Source organism: Thamnophis sirtalis, unplaced genomic scaffold (assembly GCF_051295495.1).
Source record: "Thamnophis sirtalis isolate CommonGarterSnake01/CBP01778 unplaced genomic scaffold, rThaSir2_p1.2 scaffold_6, whole genome shotgun sequence".
NCBI lineage: Eukaryota > Metazoa > Chordata > Lepidosauria > Squamata > Natricidae > Thamnophis > Thamnophis sirtalis.
In genome coordinates, this window is record NW_028261386.1 from 21,929,830 (window position 1) to 21,951,714 (window position 21,885).

At 40.8% G+C, this 21,885-nt stretch overlaps 2 protein-coding genes and 1 pseudogene across 4 annotated transcripts in view; 2 read left to right on the forward strand and 1 right to left on the reverse strand.

Annotated features, from left to right (window-relative positions):
• Positions 1-3,734: 3,734 nt before the first annotated feature.
• On the reverse strand, positions 3,735-10,754 carry ATRAID (all-trans retinoic acid induced differentiation factor). Its single transcript, XM_014062620.2, has 7 exons — positions 10,536-10,754; positions 10,332-10,456; positions 9,147-9,218; positions 8,065-8,136; positions 7,311-7,432; positions 5,656-5,756; positions 3,735-4,228 (listed from the first exon to the last, which is right to left on the reverse strand). Exons 1-7 carry the CDS (start codon positions 10,626-10,628, stop codon positions 4,124-4,126), a joined length of 690 nt encoding a protein of 229 aa, XP_013918095.2. The 5' UTR covers positions 10,629-10,754; the 3' UTR covers positions 3,735-4,123.
• SLC5A6 (solute carrier family 5 member 6) overlaps positions 9,874-21,885 on the forward strand; it is a 38,154-nt gene continuing 26,142 nt past the window's right edge. The window contains exon 1 of one of the 3 annotated variants that reach the window (XM_087717376.1): positions 9,874-10,295. The gene's annotated coding sequence lies outside the window, so the exon portion shown is untranslated. Of the gene's footprint in view, positions 10,296-10,925; positions 10,951-17,072; positions 17,913-21,885 lie in introns of those variants that run through there. The other 2 variants (XM_087717378.1, XM_014062612.2) reach the window with 2 other exon arrangements.
• On the forward strand, positions 11,458-12,635 carry LOC148044896 (uncharacterized; annotated as a pseudogene).

Below are 21,885 nucleotides of genomic sequence, written 5' to 3' on the forward strand. Positions count from 1 at the left end.
AGGATATAAAATGGAAATATAACCTTTTAAAATAGTAAGCTTTCAAAGTTGCCAGCACTGAACAGATAGGTTTGAATTTGAGATCAGAAATCATGTTTTTCTTCTAGATTTTCATACCTATTATTTTTTTACAAATGAGTGGGCCAGAACACATTATTTATAAGAACACATTAATATTCCTTCTTCCTCCTATTTTCCCCTTCAACAACAGCTCTGTGAGGTTAGTTGGACTGGGAGAGTGATTGGCCCAAAGTCACCCAGTTGTTTTTCATGCCTACAATGCAGGGGTGGGTTCCTGCCAGTTCTAGTCTCTTCTATAGAAATCTACAATGCCATTTAGAACCGGTTCCAGCTTCTTTCTCCTGCCCGTCTGCACATCATCAAGATGAAGAGCGAGAGGAGGAATTCTGGGAGTTGAAATCCACAAGTCTTAAAGCTGTCAAGTTTGAACACCCCTGGTTTTTTTTTTCCTAAAGGGTTAGGGGTGCAAGGGTCTTGTAACTTGACAGGTTTAAGACTTCCATGCTTCAAATGCCAGAGTTTCTGAGCCAACATTTTGGTTGCTAAGCAAGAACATTGTTAAGTGAGTTTCACCACATTTTACAAGTTGGCCACGCTCATTCAGTCACATGGCTGGCAAGTCACTCCCACCCAGTCACATGGCTGGCAAGCCACTCCCACAAAGCAGGCCACACCTACAGAAGAGGTTCTAAAAATTTTGAAACCCACCACTACTACAGTGGGACTAGAACTCCAGGCTCCTGGTTTTGATATCCAGAGGGAAAACCAGTGGAGACTTCAGTGTTTTATACTCAGTTAAGATTAAAATTGCATTAGTATGTGTAACACTGCTGCTTAAATAAGCTTAAATAAACTACAAGATTAGAGATGGCCCAGTTTCATCAAGAACATAAGGGTTAGACTAGAGTTTACTTTGTGATGTAATACAGATTGGATCAGTTGCTTTCTGTTCAGAGGTAGACTCTGAGCCTGGCCATGTTCTCAGCCAACCAGCATCTGAGTTGAAACATACATTCACAAAAGTAAGATTGAATTTTGGCCTTATAAAGAGGTTCTCTGTGTAATCCATTCTTCTACATGGGAAAAACATTTGTCTTATAAATGACAAAGGGCAGAATTCTGGAGATGCAGACTAGAGTTGCTATGCCTAATCAGGGAGAAATACTATTAAGCTAAAAATAATTCTGATATGTTTGAATGTACCCCCCCCCCCATCCCCAGCAACTAGGGGAGCTCTACAAAAATATTTTCTTTCAAGATTCAAAGTATTTGTTTATAAATGATGTTTTTAGCTAGGAATCTTTGTTAGATATTTATTTTGGTGTAGGTGTATTAGAAGCCATCTGATTTTTATTTCTCTGTGCAAATGTAAATTCATAACTTAAATGCAGTGTCCCTCAACACAAATTATAGCACTCCAGCACCATCTTGTGGCCTAGCAAGAAATTTGTATTTTTGCAAATAGGATTCATGTACTGTTGCTTTTGAAATATTTTGGGGGAAAAAAGACTTCATCATTTGCAAGATTTGTTATCTTCCAAAGCATGGAAGAAGAATGGAAATCTCTATAGCCACCATGATTATGCCACAGTATACAGGAAGCTGTATTATGGAAAATATTTCATTTTTTAAAAATCCAATTATTTTATTTGTATAACTCCATACTAGTTATGGAGCAATAACAACCAAGCAGTAATATGAGGGCAAGGAGACATTGAACTGGGGATCCAAAAAATACCAAATTACTTATCCATTGCCTAGAAAGACCCATTATTTCACAATCTCCCAATTTGTAGACTGGTTCTTTTACCACTCTACCAAACTGATTGTCTTAACAATTAGAATGTTAATAAAGGGAAAAAAGGGGAAAATTGGATGTCTACCTTTTCCGTTTTTTTTACTTTCCCTATCAGTTATTTTATAGCATTTGTAAATATCTAGAAACCAAATTGTAATGTTTACCATCCTGTGTGATATATTGTGTGTATGGAAGCCATTTTTGTTTAAACTTACATTATATTATGTTGCTAATTTTGTCATTACTGCATATTCTCTAAATTTAAATTCCCAGTTAAATATTGTCAGGATTATATCTTCCTTCTAGTAAATTTTGGTCAAAATTTATTCTTACTGCTGTGAACTTATATCTCATCAAATTGTTTCTTGGAGTTTTGTTATCTTTTAAGAAAAGTTTGATTTCAAAGTACATCCAAATGTTCCTAATACCGTGTTTCCCTGAAATAATCACTTGGCCTTATTTTGGGGGAGGTCTTATTTTTGAGGTGCAGGAGCGTGGTCACCTCATGGCTGCTGCTGTGTTGCAATATTTTCAGGGACGGCTTATTTTCAGGGAAGGGTTTATTTTAGCACATGCACTCTAAAGCCCGATTGGACTTATTATCCAGGGAGCTCTTATTTTCAGGGAAAAAGGATAGCTGAAAAGCAGTTAACCATTTTCTGAAAGTGATTAGAAAAGGAAGTAAGTTGAACCTGATGCACTTCAAATGCACCGTCCATGGTTTGAGCAAGATGGTCTCCAAGAGTTCTAAACCAGCAGGAGATTTTGTTTTGAAGTCTTCTCACAAGGAGGATCTACTTGCTAGCTCTTCATTCAGCCACGGTTGTTGGCACTGAAGTATATTCATTTTCATAATTGCAATTGATTTTACCCAAGGTATCGTTACGTTCTTCCAATCTTCAGAGTTCAATTTCTTGCCATAATCTGACATGGTTATTTTGTTATATTTCTTTCTTTTCAAAATGGACTACATTGTACATCTATCTGCCATTTGTCTCTCAGTAGAGATTGCTGACCACCTCTGTACATATTCAATGAAACTAAATTCCTTTTTTATCTGAGCACATTCCTAAGCCTCAAAACTGAGCGCATGGAATTTAAAACAATCAAGAGCAGACATGCTATGAAACCTTCTCTGGTTTATCGATTAACTGAAGCTGCTGCTTCCTTGCAGTGCTGCTGCCTTGATTATATACATTTCTGCCTAATTTAGCAATCTCCAGAGAGCCAAGCTTGGATTTATTTATTTTTGCAAGTGGAAAGTAGATGTGGATCAAATCCTTGGAACAATGTGTCCCAAAAATACATATCCCAAGGAAGTTTAAAATCAGTTTAAATCAGTTATTGATAAGCTAATGGAACTTTGGAGGTCTTCTAGTCCAACCCCCTGCCTAGGCAGGAAACTCTATACCGTTCCAGACAAATGGCTATCCAGCATTATTAGTTCAACTTTGCCCTGGAATGCAGACAGATAGTTTCTCCGACTGCTTCATGATTTGCAGAAGACATTTGAAGAAAGAAAGAGGGCAAACTTGCAAGCTTTCCGTAATATGCATGGGGAAAAAGAGCAGAGCAGATATTTTGGAAGTAATCAGGTCCCAAAAAAGAGTAAAGGCTAGAGAAATAAATATGCTTCAGTTATTTATTAAAATAAACCCTTAAATTTTAAGGCAGAACAACTGGGTCCCTTTATGGTAGAATCCAAAAGGTGTCTTGAAGTAACAGGAGTAAGGATGGGATTGAGTGTCTCATAAGCTCTCATTTGAATATTCCAGACCCAGAAAAACTTCCCCTGAAAAAGAGCACCCTTATACTGCTTCTAACTAACACTTTTTCCTCAGGCTCCCTGATTCTAATAGTAGAAGAAAGAAATCTGGATTAAACCCTAAGCAATCAAGAGTCACACAAGCACTGGTTTTCGTCATATCCAGTCACAACCATGATTAGTTGTATTTACTTTATTAGAAATTAAATGTACACTCCAAAGAATATCACTCAATAAGACATTAATTTCCCCCAGTTCTCTTTTTACATTTTATTGATAGCCCCAACTTGTATGCATTGGCCAATTAACAGGTCCAGTTGGAAATAATGTGTTCCTGTACAGTAACTGCTACAGTATTCTCCCATGTGTCCGAACATGTAACAGAGCATAACCACTCTGAAAGGCTCTAATCCAAAAATTATTTCCCCCAGAAAAATTGGGAATCTCCAGTTCCAAAACCAAAGGGTAACAGCAGACAAAACTTGTAAACTCCCACCTCCTTTGTGGAGTGTTGGTGGACCTGGAGACTGGAGAGGCCACTAAAGGGTTTTCGCTTTATGGCGCTGTGTGATCCAAAGGAAGGTGGAGAGAGTGATGGTGATGACTCCCAAAGTTCCGAAGAAAAGCAGGTATGGAAAATTGCCCTGAAAGGTAAAGGAAAATTAGAAGGCTGTTGTAACATAAGTGTAGGCATGCATAGCTATGCTGGAACACATATACAACAGCAGTAATGATTAACCATACCAAAAGGTCAGTAATACAAACTGCTGACTCTGAAGCACTAAGTAGGTCAGAGGTCACAACCTGTTAACTCTCAGCACTAAGTAGGGGTCAAAAGTTTGCATGCTGACTCTGCAGTATTAACTAGGGGTCAGAAGCTTGCATGCTAGTAAAAGATTTATTTGCTGACTATGGGCATTCTCTAGGTTCAGAGGTCTACATGGTAGTAAATGAGTTACCATATACCATAGACTTGTACAACCATGATTGGTCCACATAGACCATGTGACTCCACCCTTTCTTTGTGTATGCTCAATAAAGGAGTCATCCAGACTATGCTCTGGGTCGGCTCATCCCGAAGGGAACTCGTGTCTGAGTCTTCCTTCATCATTGGCCTCATGGGCGACCCGCAGAGAAATCGCAGAAGGCTGTTTCTAATTTGATTAGCTCCCAAAGATTCCTCTTCATCAGTCTCAATGGCTTGAATCAAATGGGCTTTTATCAGACAGAAGTCCTCCAATGCTGTTGGATGTTAGTTTCCAACAACCTCAGCGAGAAGAAGGCAGTGTTCCTCCTTCTAATGATTATTCCCAGTTGAATAATCTACCATATTTTTCAGAGTATAAGATGCTCCAGAGTATAAGAAGCACCTTAGTTTTGGGGGAGGAAAATAGGGAAAAATAATTTCTGCCTACCAAGTATTCATCTGGCTGCCGTCCTTCAGCACAGCTTCAGCAGATTAGTTTGCTGGTTGTGAGTGAGCGCACTTAACACAGCTTTAGAAGCTGTTTTTCAGCCTCGCTGGGCCTGAAAAGCAGCTTCTAAAGCGCAGTTGATCATCGCAGGAAGCTGCAATTAGTAAAGTAGGCGAAGCGCGGAAGAGGTAAGAGACGGCAGCAGCTGTTCCGGGTTGCCATTTTGGGTCCACGCCTCGTGTTTTCAGCCTCCAAATGCTCCAGCTGCCGCCCAAAAACGCAATGCGAGAGGCCGTGATCAGCCTTGAGTGGGTCTCAAACGGAGCGTTTGGAGGCTGAAAACGCGAGGTGTAGAGCCCAAAAATGCAAGCCATTGTCTATGGCAATCTCTGCAGCCAGGAAGAGGATACGTAGAGGCCGAAAGGTGGGGCCTGGTAGGTGGGTGGGGCTACATTTGGAATATAAGACACACCCAAATTTTCAGCCTCTTGCAGGGGGTGGAAGGGCATCTTATACTCTAAAAAATACGGTATTTCATTTAATAGGTCTTATTTTGGATGAAATAACCATGCCCCAAAGCCGCATCTCCTTGTACCAGAGGAAAAAGCATACAGACTACAGAGCATAAATTCCAGCATAATCAAAAACCAGCTTACCTGGCGCAAACATTTGTAGCCATGGTATGGCTCTACACAGAGGCACTGAGACAAGCCAGGTCCATCAGAACTACAAAGTGATCCCTCTGGGCATACCCAAACTGTAGAGAAAGTGGGTGGAGGGGAAAGAGTGAGGATATCCTCTCACTTTTTAAATCTTATTCCATAAACAGCACAACTCACAGCTTCTTCTCTTCAGTTTTCTTTCAGTCTCTTACACCCCTTTAATACTGTGCCTTCCATTTGCAGAGCTGATCTTATCCTGCCCACCTTAATCCTTTCTGCCAAAACCACCTATTTTTATCTTCCTAAGATTCAGGATTCGCTGCCCTCACTTCAGGTCTTTTGCCGCCTTCTACTACCACTGATGATATCTTTTTGTACAAGCCGTGTTTCCCGTAGCAAATATTTTGCTCAATCTACTCAGGACTAGGACTAGCACATAAAATGCTAATGCTAAAATCAGAAGTAGATTCAAACCCATCTCCTTCCCCAGCTGCAGTTCATTTCTGAAAAATATTCCTATATAAATTTCAGAAATAATAGCTAAGCAAGAACACTGATATCATGCAAAAGAACTTCCTGCTGGATAGTCCTTTACTTCCTTAACAGAACTGCCCAAGGCAATTGTGCTGCTTTGATAGTATTAATTATTAAGAGTTTCATGTTATCAATGAAGAAATAGATTAAGATGAAAAAAATCAAAACCTCAAATTCAAAACTCAGATTAATATCATATAGTATTTGGCTAGCTCATTGACATCAACATAGAAGAGATTACAGAATGGGAGCATGAAATTTGAGAGTTCCTTGTTTATTTCTGTTTGCCTCCCTGTAGCTGTTTCACGAAATTGTAGATTTAATTCTATGTTTGCGGACTGCAGTAAAACATACAGGGCTAAGAGTGACTCACCCCTCACTCATACCCTTTACTAACTGGTAGTTAGGCAACTGCAATGTAGTAGTCTATGGGGCTGCCTTTGAACATGACCCAAACTGCAGTAGGTTTTTAGCAGATAAGAACCATTCCTGTAGAATTAACTCCTATTCTTCAGTTACAGCACTTGCTGCTAAGAGGCTTCCAAATTAATCTTCTGGTTTTGACCTTTTAATATCGTCTCCTCCAAGAGATCCGAGGTGGCTTAAATGCAGCACTGCAGGCTACTTCAGCTGACTGCAGTTCTGCAGTTCAAATCTCACCGGCTCAAGGTTGACTCAGCCTTCCATCCTTCCGAGATGGGTAAAATGAGGACCCACACTGTGGGGGCGATATGCTGACTCTGTAAACCACTTAGAGAGGGCTGAAAGCCCTATGAAGTGGTATATAAGTCTAACTGCTATTGCTATTGCTAATATGATTGTCCCAGTCTCTCATGCTGTTCCAGGAAGTGGATATTAATGGCCCCATTCCTGATAAGAGTTTTAGTCTAGCCCTGGAGACAACCATTCTTTGAGGGCTCTCAATCTGTGAAACACCTTGGCCCCAGATGTCCAACAGGCAGCCACTCTTCTCTACTGTTTTTTTCATGACTACAAATAGTTTTGTTGGAGTTTGGAAGTAAACAACTTACTTTTAAAGTCCTCATCATCAATCCCCACCTTTCTTCACCTCCTTACAGCCCAAGCATACAAGGTCTTGCCTACTAAATCCATACCAGGTCCCAATGAGCCATTGCAGGAGCTCCTTTGATCTTGACAGATACGATTGTCCCCTTGGATGGTGATATTTTTCCATACTTCATTGCCTCCAGGACAATCCAGCTTCTGGGGCAAAGCACTGGGGATCAATATAAGTTATATCAGCAACAAGTGAAAGGCAGATTCAATAGGATTCCCCCTAGTGGTATAATTCAGCTGGTTCTATCTGGATTGGGCGAACCGGTAGCAGTGGCCGAAGGAGGCTCCGCTCACCTGCCCGGACGTCATCATGTCCCGTTTTTGATGCTCTGTGCATATGTGAGAGGTCCTGCGTGTATGCGGAGGTGGCGCGTGCGGTAGCGAAGGTAAGTTGATTTCACCCCTGGTTCCCCTCCTCTAAATAAAACCTCATAAACCACACCCCAAAAGCATAATGTTGTGAAAATAGGCATAGCCAAGAAAAGCTTTTGATTTCTACTGAAGCCTGATACCAACACTTTATGGAACATTCTCCCCCCTAAAGAGTCAGTTTTGTTCCTCCTTATTTTCTGGAAGTCCCTCAAGAGCACTAGTGAGATCTTGAGGTGGCTCTGTTGCTGATCAAATCTCATGTTGCATGTGTGTTTTTATATCTTTTTTTAACATGTTTTTATACTTTTTTGCTATATGCTAGCCAGAATCACTTCTTGTGAGATGGATATAAACTTGGTAAATCAACTCAAGTCAGCAGCCTCCATTCATTTTGCATCTGTCATCATTTACAATACTCACAGGGTCTGCAGCTGAGTGAATCCTCGGAAGTGGTCTTCAGGCACACTTTCTAATGGATTATCAGTCAGATCACTACATTAAGAACAAAATAATGAAGAGAATACATTCAAGGCCAATGTTCTGCTTCCTGTGTGAATGATGTTTAGGGTAGTACAGGGGTGTCAAACTCAAGGCCCACAGGCTGGGTCTGGCATGCGGGGTGCTTAAATCTGGCGTGCGTGGCCCATTTTTGGCCAGCAGATTGCTGCTGGAGGCCAAAAACGAGCCATGTGGGGGCCTCATGGAGCCTGTACATGGCCTGTTTTTGGCCAACAGAATGCTGCAAAAGGCCATGGAGGCCTAAAAAGGGGCATGGTGGGGGGATATCCCCCCCAATGGCCCTGTTTCGGCTGACAAAGTGCTGCAGGAGGTCATGGAGGCCAAAAACAGGCCAGAGGGGGCCACATGCAGAGCTCTACTATAAAAAAAAAGCCTTTCAGTTCTGTGTCTTGTATGGGGAATTATGAACATGATGGTACCAGTAATCGTCAGCTGCCACCTTATACTTGTTTGTGCTTCACTGTGATAACAGACTGTCATGAACTGAGGGGAGGGGAGATGGGGGGAATCAGAGGTGGGTTGCTCCTAGTTCAGCCTAGATTGAGCGAACCGGTAGTGATGGTAGTGGGCATGCGCAGAAGGATCACACGTGCGAACCGATAGTAAAAAAAATAGAAATCCACCACTGAGGGGAATGCTTTGGGAAATATAAGTGCGGTATCTCCACAAGACGATGCCTCAAGGTCACCCAGCTGGAGGAAGGAGGGGGCTGCAAACCAAACCTGTGCTTCAAATGACTGTTAGAAAAACATCTTGCCTGAACCAGATTGGTTACACTGGGGGCAGGGGGTGGGGGCAATGAAAGACAGTTAAGGGAGGGAAGAATAGAACTTAGGGATTTTGGCCTGCGATTTTCAGTTCTGGTTTTGCTTTACTGCAATAAACTTGGCCTCTAATAAACTATACTTTTCTCAACAAATGGAGCCAAGGGTCATTTCTAATTAGAGGTTTAAACTGCGGCAGGTCCAACAAATTCAACTCACATGACAAAAGCTGTATTCACTTCCTGGAAGCTAGAGCACAACTGATGCAATGAGCAGTTTCCATAATCCAACCTATAGATGAAGAGAGAAAGCAGCACTCTTACTTCTAGTGTAAAGGACTGGGTAATATTATTTTTATATTGGGGAGTAATAGAAAACATATTTCACAATAGCTAGTTAAGACTTATCATACACCTCAGTTATGGAATGTTATACTTCTGCTGGTATAACATTTTTTGAACAGAGGCAGTAATCAATTACACTTCTTGACTGAATTCTCACAACATTTTTGATTCCTTTGGTACATTTATTAATTAAAATGGAACAAAGAAAAATAAATAAATTTAGCATACAAGTTCAATAGCCATATATTTAGAACACTCATTAACCAAAGTATATTTATTTTATAGAAGTATAACATTCACAAGACTCAACTCTCAGTAAACATAAAACAATTCACATAAAACAATTAAAATCCCATCAACCTCACTCCACTATAATCATTTTAAAGTTAAATTAAAACTAGATGCCCATATAAATGTAATGGCAGAACTGTAAAAGGCAAATACATTTAAGGCAGCATTTTCCATAGAAAGGGAGGACCTGCCTTCTATTTCACAACCCTTACTTGTGGGGGGGGGGGGATTTTGCAATGTTGTCATATTTTCTCACATTTAAATAATATCTAGCTATGTCACTGTTCTCACTACTGAAAAAGGAAGGAAGGAAGGAAAGATTTTAACTGCGACAATATTTTTGGAATGCTCATTTTTACGTTCTCATAGCATACTTTTTTGAAAAAAATTAATCGTACTTAATCAGATCATGATCTCTTGAGGACAATGGAACATTTAAAATACATGTCTGGACAATGCAGCTTGAAATCCAAAACCAGATAAAATTATCAGATGCCAAGGGCTGCATTTGGATTGCTTTATTGGATTGCCTTGTTGCCAAAGTTAAGCAAAAGACAATGTACTTGGCCTCAAGTACTGTATTACAGAACATATTTTGGTAGGCTGCCAACTTGCGTCAGGCGATGAATTATTTTCCCCATAAGTGAAAGTGGGAAAAAGCCTGAGCCGTCCGCGCGTTGCCATTCCAGGGTGTAACCTGGAGAACCCCAGGCGGGGAGGAACCCGGATAAAGGTTAGAAACTGATCACGTCAGCTCGAATCGACTCACCCCAAGACAATCTTCTTGTCCCTTTCTAAGCAGCAGCGGCCCCACCGAACCGAACCCACCCGGGAACCGCAGAAAACGGCTACTGCGGACTCATTTCTCATGGGCCCAGCACAGCTACCGCAGACCTGCAAGAAGGTAGACAGAAACTATGAAAGGCCCCTCATATATCTCTTCCCCTCCCAGACAAACCTCCTCCCCCTTTACCTGCTCTAACGTTTCGACCGCGAACCCGGCCGACGAGGGGACTACCAAATAGAGGAACAGCTGGGGAACCCAGAGCCAGCTGGGCGCAGCCATGATGCATCACATGATCCCAAACTAGCAGTCACGTGAATCTGAATAAAAACAAGTATGGAAAACATGTTATTCTCTCCCTTGAGAGAATAAAAAAAGAGGCATTGTGCTGCACCAGCAGTATAGATAGTGTAGGAATTAAGAGCTGTCTCCTTTAAGAAACCCACCTCCTGGAAGTTGTAGGCAGAGACTGCCTTATGGGAAATGTAGTTCCATGAGATGTGATCATATCTGTAGCTTAACACTGAACTGTAAATTTTGTTATCTTTTTACATCACCTGATGGGACAGGTTATGGAAAGTCAGAAGTATCTTAACACTGAACTGTAAGTTTTGTTATTAAGAATGCCTGATAATAAATTTGATCTGAATGAGATTCCTAAGCGTGCAGTTGACTGCATGCCCCCAGCAAGCCTATAGAACAGGCATAGTAATGATACTGTCTCCATGATCTTTTTTTAAAATCCAAAATCCATAGGTGGAATATTCGTCTTAGGTTATTAGGTTATTTTATTGGAACGTATAAACTTCTGAGTTCTACAATATTTTTAGTTGGCTATTTTATTTATGTTTACATTTTTATTTATACATTTGTATTCCCATAGAGAAAATCTATGTGGTGGCTAGGAATCGAAAACAATTTTATGGCACAAAATAAATTAATGCTGTATATAAAAGCACATGAGGAAAACATGTCCTGGTCCTATTAGACCTCTCGGCGGCTTTCGATACAATTGACCATGGTATCCTACTGCGACGACTCGGGGGGTTGGGAGTGGGGGGGAACCGTTTTACGGTGGTTCTCCTTCTACCTGTCGGATCGGTCACAGTTCATGTTGACTGGAGGGTAGGGATCGACCCTGAGGCGTGTCACTTGTGTGGTGCCCCAGGGGTCGGTTTTCTCACCCCTCCTGTTCAACATCTATATGAAACCGCTGGGCGAGATCATCCGGAACGGTATCATCAATATGCTGATGATACCCAACTTTTTATCTCTACCCCAAACCACCCAAACGATGCCCTCGATGTGATGTCCCGATGCCTGGAGGCTGTGCGGATCTGGAAAGGGGAGGAACAGGCTCAAGCACAATCCCTCCAAGACTGAGTGGCTGTGGTTTCCGTCATCCCGATTTGTGCATCTTGTTCCATCTTTGATGATAGGGGGAGAAATTTTAGCCCCCTCAGAGAGGGTCCACAATCTGGGAGTCCTCCTGGATACGCGGCTTAGTTTAGAACACCTGACGGCCATGACCAGGGGGGCCTTTTACCAGGTTCGCCTGGTACGTCAGTTGCGCCCCTTTCTGGATCGGGATTCTCTGTGCACAGTTACTCATACCCTCGTACTTTCTCACCTGGGCTGCTGCAACACTCTCTACATGGGGCTGCCCTTGAAGACCACCTGGAGGCTTCAGCTGGTCCAGAATGCGACCGTGCGGATTGTCATGGGGGTACCTAGGTGCTCCCATGCCCTTTTAGGCTGCCGGCACTGGTTGCCGGTTGTTTTCTGGGTGCGATTCAAGGTACTACTAATGACCTTTAAAGCGCTCCATGGCTTAGGCCCAGGGTACCTGCGAGACCACCTACTGCCACCGGTAGCCTCCCACCGTCCAGTGTGATCCCACAGAGTTGGCCTCCTTAGGGTGCCATCGGCCAGACAGTGTTGGCTAGCGACCCCCAGGTGGAGAGCCTTCTCTGTGGGAGCGCCTTCCCTCTGGAATGAGCTGCCCCCGGAGCTTTGCATAATCCCCGACCTCCAGTCTTTCTGACGCGCCCTAAAAAGTTGGCTTTTCCAGCAAGCCAGCCTGGCTTGAACAAAATAAAACAAATGATTGATTTAATTGTTAATTTTAATCTAATTTTTAAAATGTTATTGTTAATATTAATTGGGTTTGTTTTTGGATACTCGAATTTCCTTTTTAACTTTTGTAATATGTGGTTTTTTTATGTTGTACGCCGCCCTGAGTCCTTTGGGAGAAGGGTGGCATATAAATCCAATAAGCAAACAAACAAGATTAAAAATTCAGTTTTATTCCAGGCCATGCGGGAAACAAACAACTCTGTAATACTCCTCTTCCCTTGGTACTCCAAGCATTTGCTTATTTTGCTTAATGGTCAATAGTCTGCATTCTATCTACAACCTTATTTTCATGATTGTCTTTGAACCTAGGTCTTGAACATGTAGGAAGTTAGCACCCACCCCTCTCCTAGAAAAATGGAATATCCTGGGAAATATTGAAGAGGCAGAATATTATATTTCCCTGGATAAGAAATGGAGAAATATGTTTTTAGGCAGGAAACACACTCACTCTTAATAGCCCCCATCTTTCTCAATGGGCTATTAGGGGCCCTGAGCTAGTTTACTCTACATAACAAAGATAGGATTAGCCTTCTACAAAAACACACCACATGGCATCTGGGAACTCAACCAAGCTTGGGACTGAAAAAGACACACAACCTATGAAGTTAGCTAAAACAACAACCCCCCCCACCCCGCCGCTCCTGGGAGTATGTCAACCAATCAGAATACATTTCTTACACAGGGACAGAGAGGTGGGGCTGAACAGAATATACAAAACCTAGCAAGTCCCTTCTTTTCTCTCTTCTTCACCCAATATCTGGAAGCATGTGATCCCCTTTTCTGTTCAGGACCTCAAACCATGTGGTCCTGTCCACCATTAAACCATCTTTCCAAGCAGCCTCCATGTTTCCAGTGTCTTTTCCCCCCCTTGGAGCTGAACCCAGGACATTTCTTTTGCTTTCTTGCTTCTTTGCATACCTATTAATTGTAACATATTTTCTGATGACTTGCTTTGAAGAGCTTTCATATCCTTTTGAAAAAAAATGGGTTGGTTTTAATATTACATAGCCATGGATTTTAGGATTTCCCTTCCTCCTTGCTATTTATGAGTCTGAAGGACATTCATGTAATCCCTCTTTAAAACCTTCTGAATAGAGACTTCAAGCTCTTGTGTATGTAGAATTGAGTGTTATACAAAAATTGTTTAGGAAACTTGCATGTCATATTTGAGGCAGGTTAAATGCATGAAGCAAACCATATATTATTTCCAAGAAAATTGTAACTATCTCCTTGGAAAATATGTGAATAAAGCATGAAGTATAAAATACTAATTAGCCCCAGCACTCACTCATACAATTTGTTAAATCATAATAGATTTTCTTTGGTTTAGACGCACTAATTATATAAACTCAGCTTTTGTTACTTGTAAATCAGAGTTAATAGCTTAGCATTTTATGTGAACTTAGCTTTAGATTTATTCAACACATCATGGTTACATTGAATTTATTCACTGAAGTTAAAATTGCATTTTAATGTACAAGGTTAACCAAGCTGTTTTCAGAGATAAATTAGTGGACTGATCATTCTCCCAAGAATGACTCCCTCTTAAAAGCCACTGCATTTTATCAACTTGACCTTGAATGCCTGTATAATAAACTCTTAAAGACATATAATTGCACCAATATACTTTCTACATTCTCCAGAATCATTCCTTGAAAAAGAGAACACCATGTCTAGACCAAAGGGCATCTGATATAAATTCACCATCTCATCTCAGTGATCACAGCAGATTTATGAATACAAATGTTAATTGGTGTCTCATGCTTTTTTTTACTGTGTTAAGCCATCCAGTTGTTCTTGTGACATTTGAGGTCTAAGAAATTGCCACCACTTCTACTTGCAAACTAGATTGAAATTCAGCAGCAAATTTGCTGCAATCAAGCCATTAAGAAAATCTAGAAGTTGACACTGAAAATGAATGAAAAACCTCAGTTTTAAAAGATTCAGCAAAGTTTGGACTGTAGTTCAAGTAGATGATTTTTACATTCATCTTCAGGATCATAACGTGGAGGAAAGAGTGGTTAAATCAGCCACCACTGGATCTGAAAAACACAAAAACAGTTTGACATTTCACAAAGCAATTCAGAGATAGAAAATACATGTTAAATATATGGAAATATGTTAAAGATAGCTACTTGTCTAAAATGCTTTATTTTTCAATTAATATATTTTATTAACTAATTTAGAGAAAATGTATAAATGAAAAAACCTGAATGATAAAAAATACTTAATCCTATTATGGCTCAATGTGATAGGCTAGTAGTTGATAAGTCTAAGACAATGGCTAGGTTCCCACAGCACAGTGAACTACAACGTACCCAACCTCATTCTAGTCTATTATAGACTAAAAATGTCTAACCTAATCACAGTATATTTCTAAGAACATTCCAACATTGTTCTTAATCAATGTATTTGCACAATCCATCCACTTTGGAATGGTAAATGAAACAAAATGTCAAAAAGTTATGACATTTATGTAGTTACTTACCAAGCACATCTAAATTATATTAAAGTAACCAAAAAATCTTTACAGGCCTTCCGCACAGCCCTTAAGAACTGGCTAGCCCGTCAGGCCTGGGGACAAGGATAGTTGCCCCTCCCGAATGATGAATGTATGTTGCTTATTACTTTTATTATATGTGTCTATGTCATTGTTTGTATTTCCCCTCCCTGATTTTATGTGAGCCGCCCTGAGTCCCCTCAGGGAAAAGGGCGGCCTACAAATGTTAATAAACATTACATTACAAACAACAGTCCCCAACACAGGTCACAACTTTTGAGCACCCGTAATGTTTGGAAATTGAAAGTTGAAAAATTTTACACACCCTAGATGACATTTAATAGGTTCTGGCAGTATCCATGATCTAAATTCAGCATATTTCCAGTTTAATAGAAATAGCTGTGATAACTAAGAGACCAACCATTTTTGCAGAAGTCAACTCTATGTTACCATTTGAATTTTATGTTGTCCTTTAAAAAATATGGATTCAGAACCACCACAGCTGGGGATGAGAAAACAACATCAAGCCCTCTTAAATGAAACTAGCTTTCAATCAGCTTTTGAATTTGTTGTTAGCTCCACTTGCTATTGTCTTCTGTTCCTACTTGGAATTAAGGAAACCACCTTCCTCCATATTTTCCTGGTTGTGACCTCTTATAGACACAATAAGAGTACAGTCCAAGTCCAGATTTTATTTTCAATTTTCTAAGAATATAAAAGGCCTTAATAAGATTGTGATTCCTTATTAATAGGGAAGTTATACTGTGCTAATGAACTCCTACAAACCATTCTGTTTTTAGGGTCAACAATGTATTGTTGAAATATCTGTATGGACAATTCTGGGGAAGGAGTTGTTTATTTTTTACTACTTGGAATGAAACTGACTGTATTTTGGGTTAGGAGTTAAATATCTTGCCTTTATAAATGAGTAGGGGAAAAAAATCAGTTTCCACAAGCCACACTCAGCAATTAGTTGTAATATCAATACAATACAATAGTAGCAGAGTTGGAAGGGACCTTGGAAGTCTTCTAGTCCAACCCCCTGCCTAGGCAGGAAACCCTATACCGTTCCAGAGAAATGGCTATCCAACATCTTCTTAAAGACTTCCAGTGTTGGGGCATTCACAACTTCTGGAGGCAAGCTGTTCCACTGATTAATTGTTCTAACTGTCAGGAAATTTCTCCTCAGTTCTAAATTGCTTCTCTCCTTGATTAGTTTCCACCCATTGCTTCTACCCCCAGGTGCCTTGGAGAATAGTTTGACTCCCTCTTCTTTGTGGCAACCCCTGAGATATTGGAACACTGCTATCATGTCTCCCCTAGTCCTTCTTTCTATTAAACTAGACATACCCAGTTCCTGCAACCGTTCTTCATATGTTTTAGTCTCCAGTCCCCTAATCATCTTTGTTGCTCTTCTCTGCACTCTTTCTAGAGTCTCCACATCTTTTCTACATCGTGGCGACCAAAACTGAATGCAGTATCCAAGTGTGGCCTTACCAAGGCATTATAAAGTGATATTAACACTTCACGTGATCTTGATTCTATCCTTCTGTTTATGTAGCCTAGAACTGTGTTGGATTTTTTGGCAGCTGCTGCACACTGCTGGCTCATATTTAAATGGTTGTCCACTAGGACTCCAAGATCCCTCTCACAGTTACTACTATTGAGGAAGGTACCACCTATACTGTACCTGTGCATTTTGTTCTTCTTGCCTAAATGTAGAAGCTTACTCTATTAATGTCTATTTCAGTTGTCTTGCCTAAATGTAGAACCTTACTCTAATAGTGTCTATTTAGCTTATATTAGCAAGCTACCCATTCTTTTGTGTATATATGCAGAAAGTAAACCTTGAGTTTCACCTCTGTTAGAATGTCATGAGTGTGGATACTCTGTATGAAGACCCAAAGCCATCATCATGCCCAGAATAAGAGGCAGGGAATTCATTTTAGAGAATGAAGTTATTAAAAAAACCTCTCTCCCCAAGCGCAGTCCTTTTCCTCACAGAATTGAAAAGCAATTATCAATTTTATGATCCTAGTTTAGAGGATCGGAAGGACAGTCCTCAACACCTAGTAACTCCATAGCCTACCTAAAGAAAGTCCACACATCTTAAAATTGTTAAGTTTGATAAACACTGGTCTAGATAATGAGTGAACCAATTGTATTTAGGTTTCCAGCTGCTTTGGGGAATTTGACATGGTTCAGTAATGTGAATTAGCAAATCTAGATACGTCACTGAGCAATATCTGATTGCTTGCTGCTGTAAATCGTCATTAACCTGAACGTTTTATAACTTGAAAGGTGGGGTATAAATACATGTCAGCTGAGGTATTTCACTGTACTTGGCTGAGAAAGACCCTGCCTCACCCTGAGAACCTGTTGAGCTGAAAGACATCGTTAAGGTTTGCACAATGTGCTCAATCAGGTTTCTTAAATGGTTACTGTTAAACTTGGTTACGGCTTAGTGTGTTTCGCAAACTCTCATTTGCTTCGTTGGCGTTTCAGCATATTTTGCTTCTGTAAAAATTGTGCTCAATTTAGCAAACAGGTTAAGCAAGCTGTGTTTGTTTGCGTTTCAGGATACGTTTGTCCATGGTTAACTTAACAGTTTAGGAATTAACACATCCGCTGAGTGTGCACGGTTCACGCAACTATAAAGCAATACCGCTGGTTGGGTAACAAGCCGGGCTGAACCCTATGAGGCTAATGATCTTCTAATTGGCGTGCCTGCAATAGGAACGCAGCCAGTGCCAGGTATTAACATGGCGGTAGGCGGCACGAGCGACTTGATGTCATCCCGATGCGCGAAGTGGGCGGTGCTTGTCCTTGGGAATGTCAGCCCAGCTATGAGACCAGAGCTGCACGTGGGTACATCGCCGAACTGCGGAGAGATTAGCTGCAGTTAGCTCTCATCTATCGCTGGCCTCGTGGTAAGTAGGAGGAACACCTCCCCGGGCAGAAGCTGCTTTTCTAGTGTTAGAGCAAAAAGCTTTCCCCGCCACTTCCCCGATCATAGGCAAAGATGCTGCACGTGTTTTTCTTTGATCGTTTCCCACGAGCAGGGAATCTAGGTAACTCCCTCCCCTACCTTTTGCTTCCTGGCACAGGTAGAGCCGTGGGGAGACACATATAAAATACATTTACCATTAGGCATATTCTGATTAGCTCCGATTGTCTCTGCGACATCTGTAACCTATTTGTCCCTGTAATTGTGTCAACAGGTGTAATTTATTTTGAGATGAGGACAGAAGGAGAGTGCTACATTTGCTAAGGTCACAGCCTGCTCCTGAAGTTATTAGAGGGTTTTTGACCAAAGTGCTCTGAACCTCATTCAAGACTTTCTCCTGAAAGTCTTGACATACATTTCTTGCAATGTCTCTAAAGTAATTTAATTTTAGAGAAGGATATACAGTAAACCAAGGTCATCTAGTGGACTGGCCAAGTTTCTTTCAAACTCTAAAGAGAAGCTCTGTGATGTTTGTTTTCAATTATGTTTGACTCTTTGTAACTGGATCAACTTCAGTTTGTTAGAATTGCCTGTTAGTAATTGCTTCTTTTAATTATTGTAAGCTCATGTTTGTGTCATGAGCTTACAATAAGATCTAGCTACTTATCTCTGACAATTTCTGTTATTTTTCTGAAATGATGATCTTCTCCCCTGATCCCAAACTTCAGATTGTGTGACCAAAATATTTAACCTTTAGTTTCATTTTAATGCTTCCAGCAATCAGCCTGGAATTATTGCATCTGATATGAAATCTTGCAAATCTTGAGAAATAGCTGAGCCAGATTTTGATTTGGTGACTAGACTTGTAGCCTAATTTTGACAAACAAGCGGGAGCTTTGGTATCTTCCCCAATGAGTTACTATCCCCTTTATATGTGATTTGGAGCTTGCAAGATGAGGCTTCCTGGTCAGAGGGCAATTGTGAGAGTGAATCTCTGAGATAGGAGACTCTTATCTAAGTCAGCAAATGAGAGAGGTTTCTCAAGAGGAAGAAAGCCAACATATCTCATGCTCTAATTTGTTGACATGTTCAGTGTAGATGGAAAGTTTTATGCAGAGTGTCCTTGATTGAGAACGTGCAGCTTGTCTCCAGTCAAAATTCTATTTTTTGGTCTTTGTTATCTTTAAAATGGGTGAAAGTAACCTATGAACTTAATTTGATTAAGTACTTGATGTGTATCAAGTCAATTAATACAATAGTGAAGACTGTGACATTAAAAAAAGATGTGGCTATTGCTAGTGTAGTGGATTTATAGCGGTGTGACTGGGCAGACATTTGGCATTATCAACCTAAAATAGTATGTATGGCTGTGAGATTAAAAGTTGGGTTTTCTTGGCTGAAGAGTCTACTGAGAGGGACGGTCTGGAGCATCTGCCTTGAAATTCTTCCTCAACTGCAGATAAACAAATTGGCTATGTATCTGGCCAGGTGCTGTCTTTGGAAGAAGGCCAGTTCTCCATCTAAGAATATGTAATTTAGTAGAGAGCAAAATGATCTAGGGATTTCTTCAAGCAATTTATTTAGAGTAATGGGATTGAACTTGTACTTGAGGGGCTGCCACCAGGAAAAGGGGACTGACTTATTCTCCATAGTACTAGACTAGAGGACAGGACAAGAAGTAATGGCTGGAAACTTGTTAAAGAGAGATCCAGCCTAGAAGTAAGGAGAAATTTTATGACAGAACAATTAATCAATGGAATAGTTTGCCTTCCAGAGTTGTGATAGCAATAGCACTTAGACTTATATACCACTTCACCATGTTTTACAGCCCTCTCTAAGGGGTTTACAGAGTCAGCATATTGCCCCCAACAATCTGGGTCCTCATTTTACTGACTTCAGAAGGATGGAAGGCTGGGTCAATCTTGAGCCGGTGAGAATTAAACTGCTGAACTCCTGACAGTCAGCAGAATTAGCTTGCAATACTGCATTCTAACCATTGCACCACTAGGCTCAATCATTGGAGGTTTTCAAAAATACTGGACAACCATTTGACCAGGATGGTATTATATCTCATACTTTGAGCAGGGTTTTGGACTAGAAGATTTCTACGTCCATTCTTTGTAGGATCCTTCCTTGGTGCTTTCTCCTTGATCCTCAAACTTTCAGTCTTTGGTTGGCAAGCCTTAACAAGCCACTGCCTATTTTGCAATTGCCTTAATCCCGCTAACTATGCATTCAATATCCCTTGCCAGAATTAGCTACTGATCCTGCTTATTTTTCAGACTTGTTCTTCTCTGTTTAGAATACTTTCATGATATTTTACCTCCCCAATTTTGTTTGCCGCATTAAAGCCTGCTGATACTTTCATATAAAGATAAGATAAATCAGTTGTGTAAACTAATTTTCTTTTTGTCATCTTTAAAGGTCTTGCTCATTTAAGAGCTTTTGATGATTGTATGGGAAGTTATCATCCAGCCCTCTCCCAGAAAAATGAAATATCCTAGGAAATATTGAAAAGGCAGAATATTTCTCTGGATGTGAAAAGAAGCATGTTTTAAAAGACAGAATAGTTGCCTGTAGCTTTCTGCCCATCCCCAGTTAATGGGCCATTGAGATGGCCAGGCTAGCCCACTTTACATAATAAAGACTTCACCAGCAGCTACAGAAAGGCATAAGATACAGAAAGGCATCTGAGAACTCATCACAGCCTAGAGAGTAGCCCCCTGCATGGCACCATGGGAGTCTGACAACCAATCAGAATACATTTCTTACACAGGAACAAAAAACAGAGAGGTGGGACTAAACAGGGTATAAAAAGCCTAGCAAGCCCCTTCCTCAGTCCTTCTCTCTTCTTCTCCACCTACATTGAAACATGTGATCACCTTTTCTGGTCAGGGCTCAAGCCATGTGACCCTGTCCAACAATAAACCATCTTTCCAAGCAGCCTCCATGTCTCCAGTGTCTTCTTCCCCACTTGGAGCTGAACCCAGAAGGACATTTCTTTCAACAATTGCACACAGTAAAGCCCTTTACAGAATAAATATATTTTTCTGCAGTCTTTCTGACTCATCATTAATTTCCAAGGGAGCCTATATTTGGCTAAACTTGAACTGCTAGATCACTTGAGGCAGTTTGGATTTTTCAAGCTACTAAGCCGTTTCCATTTACTTGGATTTTTCTATATTACTAGCATATTATGCTTCTATTTTCTTTTCATCACCATTTGTAATTATAGATTGTATGCCTGTTGGGTCAGGCCTATCTCAGTTTACTTAACAATTATTAATCATGCCTAGATGAGAATGTACCCAAAGGCCAAAATAACAAAAGATTCCGTTAGCTGTTAACACTTGGTTCATATTCTAAACTGCCAGAAGAACAGGCTACATAAATATTAACTATGTTGGTTATGTTTTCCTTCATTTTGTCATTGCTTATGGGGAGGCTTCAGTGTTAGGCAGAGGAGCCACTGTTTGTGGTTTTCCACAAAGGATAGGATGGTATCAGTGGGGGGTTGAAGACGGTACGCCCCGGTATGGGCATAACGGAGCCTGCCCGGAGCACCGAGTACCATTCCAGTACGGTGCTCTGGAGGGTCCACCCGGGCTCCTTACCTGTCTTTAAACCCTTTGGCGCTTACACACATGGCATGTACAGCGCCTCTGCGATGCTCTGCTGAGCAGCTGGAGCATCGCGGAGGCATCGCTGGATAGTAAGACGCATGCGTGCACTGAGTGTGTGTGTGTGTGCGCAGGCCACGTGTGTTCATGTGGAGGACGCTGGGCCCTGTTGCAACCATACCAGTTGCAATGGGATCTGGAACACACCACTGAATGGTATCTACTAGTTCTGCAATCAATTCACTTTATCTCTTAACATTCATACTTGGCAAGCTTGTTTTCTAGAGATAGAGAGACTGGTAGAAGAATAACTGGGCTGGCAAATTCTGTCTGTTG

Bases quoted from the DNA above. Each gene is read 5' to 3' on its own strand.
- ATRAID (XM_014062620.2), bottom strand. From the start codon at position 10,628: ATGGCTGCGCCCAGCTGGCTCTGGGTTCCCCAGCTGTTCCTCTATTTG. The intron at 10,457-10,535 runs GTAAAGGGGGAG...ACCTTCTTGCAG, and splicing joins CGGTCGAAACGTTAGAGCAG to GTCTGCGGTAGCTGTGCTGG. The intron at 8,137-9,146 runs GTGAGTTGAATT...TTCTTAATGTAG, and splicing joins GTGAATACAGCTTTTGTCAT to TGATCTGACTGATAATCCAT.